Genomic DNA, 4,902 nt, shown 5'->3' with positions numbered 1-4,902 from the left:
TCTCTGCAGGGGGCGCGGATGACGCCTGGGCAGACGCGGAGGACGTCGCAGAGGAGGACTGTGCTCTTCGGTCAGTACCGGGTCGCTGGGCTGGGCTTGTGTGGGGCGGGCGTCTGACCGGCGGCCGGTGGCGCACTGGCCCAGGTGAGTGCTCTGGCCTCTTTCCGCCTACGGCCCGAGCTGCACCCTGATAGAAGGTCGTGGAAGCCCCGGGTGGCTTCACACCAAGGCAGACGTCTCCTGACGACCCGAAGAGTGTACCTCGGGCCCAGAGAGATGGTCCCGCGGGCTCCGGGGCCTGGCCGGGGCTTCTGTGTACCTTCGGGCCCGGCTGGCCCTCCACGCGTCCCCCAGCACCACCTGGTGCTGCGTCACGGGCTGGGGACACGGCCCCACTTGGAGGACGCAGAGACTCCGGTTCCTAGCTGTGTGGTCGGCGCCTTCACAGAGCTCCGCGCCACCGAGTGGCTAAGGCCCCGTGCAGGGAGGGAGCGGGGCCCTCTGCTGGGCTCCTTCCCGAAGGTGCAGAAACATCACTGGCTCTCGGGAGAGCCCGTCTGCGTGGTGAGTGGCCCGGGGAAGCGTGTGCACCCGGAGCCTCGGGAAAGCCCGCTGCCCAGAGCGTGTCCTGGCGCGCTCTGGCCTGGCTCAGGAGTGATCAGCTCTCCCCCGGAGGTCAGGCGGCCTTGGCTGCAGGGTGCCTGGCCACGAGGCTTTGGGGAAGCACGTCGGTGGGCGTGAGAAACGTCCCCAGTGACCGCGGGTTGCACACGCCCGGATCTCTGTTCCAGGCCGGCCCCGGGGTTAGAATTTGCCTTTCTCCTTGTTGAGGGCCTGCTGAGTGGAGGGCATTCACTTCGTTACTGTTACGCAATTATTCAGGTAACTAAGAAGTCCGTCTCCCAGGAAGATGCCAGTCTGTGACATGATGAGCGAGTGACGTAGCTAGAGGTGGCCAGAAGCAGGGGACAGGGAGGGGAGTGGGTGGACAGAGATAAACGCTCATGGAGGCTCAAAGTCTGCCGCCTCAGCTTGCTGCTTGTTGAAACTCAGAGCTTATCCTGAGTCTCCGGCTTAATGTCGGGCAGCGCCAGAGAGCCTGTGCGGTGCCGGCTGCCAGTCGCTCCTCTTTGAGATGTGCCCGGAGCGCAGGGTAATCTCTCAGAAAGTCACCTTCCCGGGGCCAGCCGGCATGTCCTGGGCCTCCCTGCAGTTTCTGGGGAAAAGGACCAGACGTCCCTGCCGTGACGCCTGTACTCCGGCCGAGGCGCCGGCACCCCCCGCCCCAGGCCTCTGCGTGACTGGTCTGTGCAGCTTCCCCCTCCGGCTCTTTGTTCCAGAAGTTCCGAAACGCACCTTTTTGACAAGGTCAGAGGCTATGACATCAAGCTGCTCCGGTACCTGTCCGTCAAGTACATCTGTGACCTGATGGTGGAGAACAAGAAGGTGAAGTTTGGCATGAAGTGAGTACTGGGCCGCGGCCCAGCTCGGGGGCGAGAGGTGCTCGCCGCAGCGGGCAGCCAGACGCCTGAGTGCCAGGCTACACGCTCGGGCCACGGCCTCCAGACGGCCCTCGGTGCGGCTTCTCACAGCCCTCTCGCGGGCAGGAAGCCGAAGCGCAGAGGTTAGGTGACCTGCTCAAGGTCCTCCAGACAGCGCCTGAGGCCGGGGGTCTCCGCGGAGCTCTGCCGCCTTCCGGATGCCCTCGACGTCCCGCCTGCCCCGCTCCTCACCCCCGCCCCCGACTTCCGTGCTGTTCCTGGCGCGTTAGAGCTCTCTGGAGTGGACCCAGGAGGCCCAGTGTACCCCAGTAGGCTGCAGGCGCCTGCAGCTGTGTGTAAACGCCCGACATGGCTCCTGCCTTCATGGCAAAACACGGAAAATGGGCCTGGGTTTGATGAAATTGTGGTCTTCCCGAGTCTTCTCCTTGAGTTGCTGACCGTCCGTCCTCCGTGGAGGCGCCAGGAAGCCGGGCGCGCCGAGCCCTCCTCCCTTGGTCTGTTGGAAGCACCCAGGCTCCCGCTCGGCGCCTGGGCCCTGGGTGGCATCCTCGGGAGCTGCCCCGGAGGGCTGCCGCCTCTGGAGGGCGCGGGTGGGCGTCCTTGGCACCCGCTGAGGGGCTGCAGCGTGCGGGGGCCGTTAGGGCCAGGTGGGGCCGGGGCCGGGGAGCTGCGTTTCCTAATGGTCCAAGCGAGCACAGCGGCGGGGGGTCGTTCCTCGGCCAGAAGAGCGGCACCTTCTGCAGGAGGTTCCCCTGAAGAGCCCCCTCCGGGGGCGAGGGGAGTGCATGTGTGTGTAGATTCCGTAACACGTGGTGTCCTGTCTTGCAGTGTAACGTCCTCCGAGAAGGTGGACAAAGCCCAGCGCTACGCCGACTTCACTCTCCTCTCCATCCCGTATCCAGGTAGGGCGTTCTTGCCAGGCTCCAGCAAGGGGCCGGCCTGGGGGCTGCCGGACGCCGTCCAGACCTGCTCTTGGGTGTGTGGATGCCCCAGAGTGTTCCTGGAGTTCTGTTGCCCTGGGGACACCGAATGTGTGTGTGTGACCAAGGCACAGGCGCTCGGCAGCTGGGGTTGGTCCTGAGTCACCGCCAGAGGCTGCTCTCCGGGGCCTTCTCCACCCTCATGATGAGAGCCGCAGTGACCCCGCTGTGCGTGGACAAGGCCGCCCTGCCCTACAAGAGCCAAGCGTTGACCGTGGCTGCACGGCTCAGGCCCTCTGGTGTCTCCTGGACGCCAACACGTGGGCTTTGTGGGGGCGGCACGGGCAGTGCACTGCCTCTGGGAGGCGTCACAGCGCTGCGAACCCCCCTTTAGTCATTTACTTAAATGCGTACAGGAGCTGGGGCGCAGAGGGGGGTTGAGCGGACTCTCCAGACAGTGGGGAACGGAACGGGGATCGCTGAAACCCACTGCTGAGGGGGCAGCGGGGAGACAGGAGGGGTCTGCGCGCCCTGGGGGTCAGCTGGCCGCAGCAGCAGAGGCTGGCGAGAGCTTGACAGAGCCGAGACTTTAACCCCTCGTGCCGCCAGGGCGGCCCCTGTGTAAACCCTTACAAATGAGAGCATCAAGGCTCAGCAAAGCTAAACGATCCAGCCCGCGGTCCCAGAGCGAGTGAAGGGCTGGCGGCCCCGGGCCCGGGCCTGCGCCCGTCGCTCTGGGGCCCCGAGGGCTTCCTGCCGGGTTTCTCCTGGCTTTCGGGCAGGGCCGGGCGGTGTCTAACTCGGCCTTGCTCTTGCAGGCTGTGAATTTTTCAAGGAATACAAGGACCGGGACTACATAGCTGAAGGGCTCGTTTTTAACTGGAATCAGGTACGAGCAGCGGCCCTGGGTGCCGCTCACGGCGCCGGCAGAGCGGGCGCGTCTCCGGGGCTCCCGGTTTCTCCCCTTTCCTCCCGCGCGTTCGCTCCCACTCTCTGCACGTGTCCTTTCCTCTTCTTCCCCCAAGAGTTTCTCCTTCCTCTGGGGAGTCGTCAGGGGGAGGGACGGGTCTTGCGCCACACGAGGGGCTCGGAGAGGCTCCAGGCGGCGCCCCCACCCCGCTCACGGCTCTCTCTGCCTCAGGACTACGTGGACGCCCCGCTGAGCATCCCTGACTTCCTGACCGGCTCCCTGAACATCGACTGGAGCCAGTATCAGGTGAGGGCCCGGCGGGGCGGGCGCGGGCAGGCGGCGCCAGGGGCCTGTGCTGGGCGCGCGGCCGCCTGGCCCGAGAGGCCTCGCCGTGCGTCGCAGCACTCGCTGGCTGTGTCCGGCGCAGAAAGGGGCGCTCCGACGGGCCGGTCCTGGCGTCTCGCCGCGGGGCCTCTCGGAGCCTGCTCTTGGGCCCGGTGACTTTCCTCGTTTTTCCTCTAAGTGTGTGTTCCGCCACGGGAGCACAGAGCTGCCTGACCTCGTTGCGCTATAGACACATAAATGACCGCTCCCGCCCGGGGCCCTCCTGTCTGGCCCGCACGAGCCCACAGGCCGTCACAGCCGGCCTCTCCCCACCCCGTCCCCACGTGCACTGGCCCTGCCCGGCTCCTGGTCTGGCGACGCACCACTGAGGAGTGGACGCGGGTGTCCTCTCCAGGAAGACTTCCCTGGCCGGCCCCTCCCCGCCACAGGTGGGACGCCTGCGTCTGCTGAGCTCAGGGAATTTTCCACTGAGCTATAGCCGCCGAGCGATCGGCTCCCCCATCCCTGGTGGACTCAGCTCCAGGAGGCCGGGACCACAGCCTGTGCGTCCCGGCGTGGACACCAGACCCAGTGACTGTCTAAATCAGCCGCGGTAGGCGGCAGCCCCCTGCACTGGCTGTTCTGGTGGCGGCGCTGGGCAGAGGGCGGGGCTCGCCCTCCTCTGGTCTTGCTCCGAGTGAAGGGCCCGCGTGGCGTCCGGTCTTGTCGATGCAGGTGTGTCCACCAGCAAGGGGAGTGTTCGGCCGGAGAGCCGGCCGGGGCCTGGCTGTGCCTGGCAGCCTGGAGAAGGCGTAGGGGGGCTCCCCCGGGTCTCGAGTCCCGGCTTGATGAGCCCGGAGAACCCGCAAGCCCTGCCCGGGTCCAGTGTGCAGAGGTCCCGGGGGGCTGCTCCAGCCGCCCCCCGCTCTCCTTCCCTGCAGATGGGACCAGACGGGGGGCTACGTACGCGCTGGGCGGTGTGGCTGCAGGGTGCGGTGCGTGGGCCCACAGGTGTCTGTCTCGGGAAGCCGCCCTGCGTGTAGGGACCCGTGTGGCCGCTCTGAGACTGCGCGGGGGTCGGCAGCACCTTCAAGCGGGTTGACTGGCGGAGAGGTGGTTCGTCCTCCCGGTGCCCTACGCCCATCCGGCGGCGGCGCCTCCTCAGGCACCCCGACCGTGAGCAGGCAGCGCAGGGGTGTTCCGTGGGCGCCTTCTGGCCCCAAACACTTGGCTCTGGAGCCGCCCG

General features: G+C 67.0%; 1 protein-coding gene across 1 annotated transcript in view; it reads left to right on the top strand.

Annotated features, from left to right (window-relative positions):
- The window catches only part of MTMR14 (myotubularin related protein 14), a gene marked incomplete at its 5' end in the record, with an annotated part of 28,110 nt that overhangs the window by 9,328 nt on the left and 13,880 nt on the right, over window positions 1-4,902 (top strand). The window contains 5 exons of the mRNA XM_004692238.2: window positions 10-70; window positions 1,341-1,463; window positions 2,331-2,404; window positions 3,241-3,311; window positions 3,564-3,638. Coding sequence (XP_004692295.1) covers window positions 10-70; window positions 1,341-1,463; window positions 2,331-2,404; window positions 3,241-3,311; window positions 3,564-3,638 — 404 coding nt within the window. The remainder of the gene's footprint in view (window positions 1-9; window positions 71-1,340; window positions 1,464-2,330; window positions 2,405-3,240; window positions 3,312-3,563; window positions 3,639-4,902) is intronic.

The sequence above is a fragment of the Condylura cristata genome, unplaced genomic scaffold (assembly GCF_000260355.1).
Source record: "Condylura cristata isolate star-nosed mole 26May11 unplaced genomic scaffold, ConCri1.0 scaffold00033, whole genome shotgun sequence".
NCBI classification, from domain to species: domain Eukaryota; kingdom Metazoa; phylum Chordata; class Mammalia; order Eulipotyphla; family Talpidae; genus Condylura; species Condylura cristata.
This window is presented reverse-complemented; position numbering and strand designations above follow the sequence as displayed.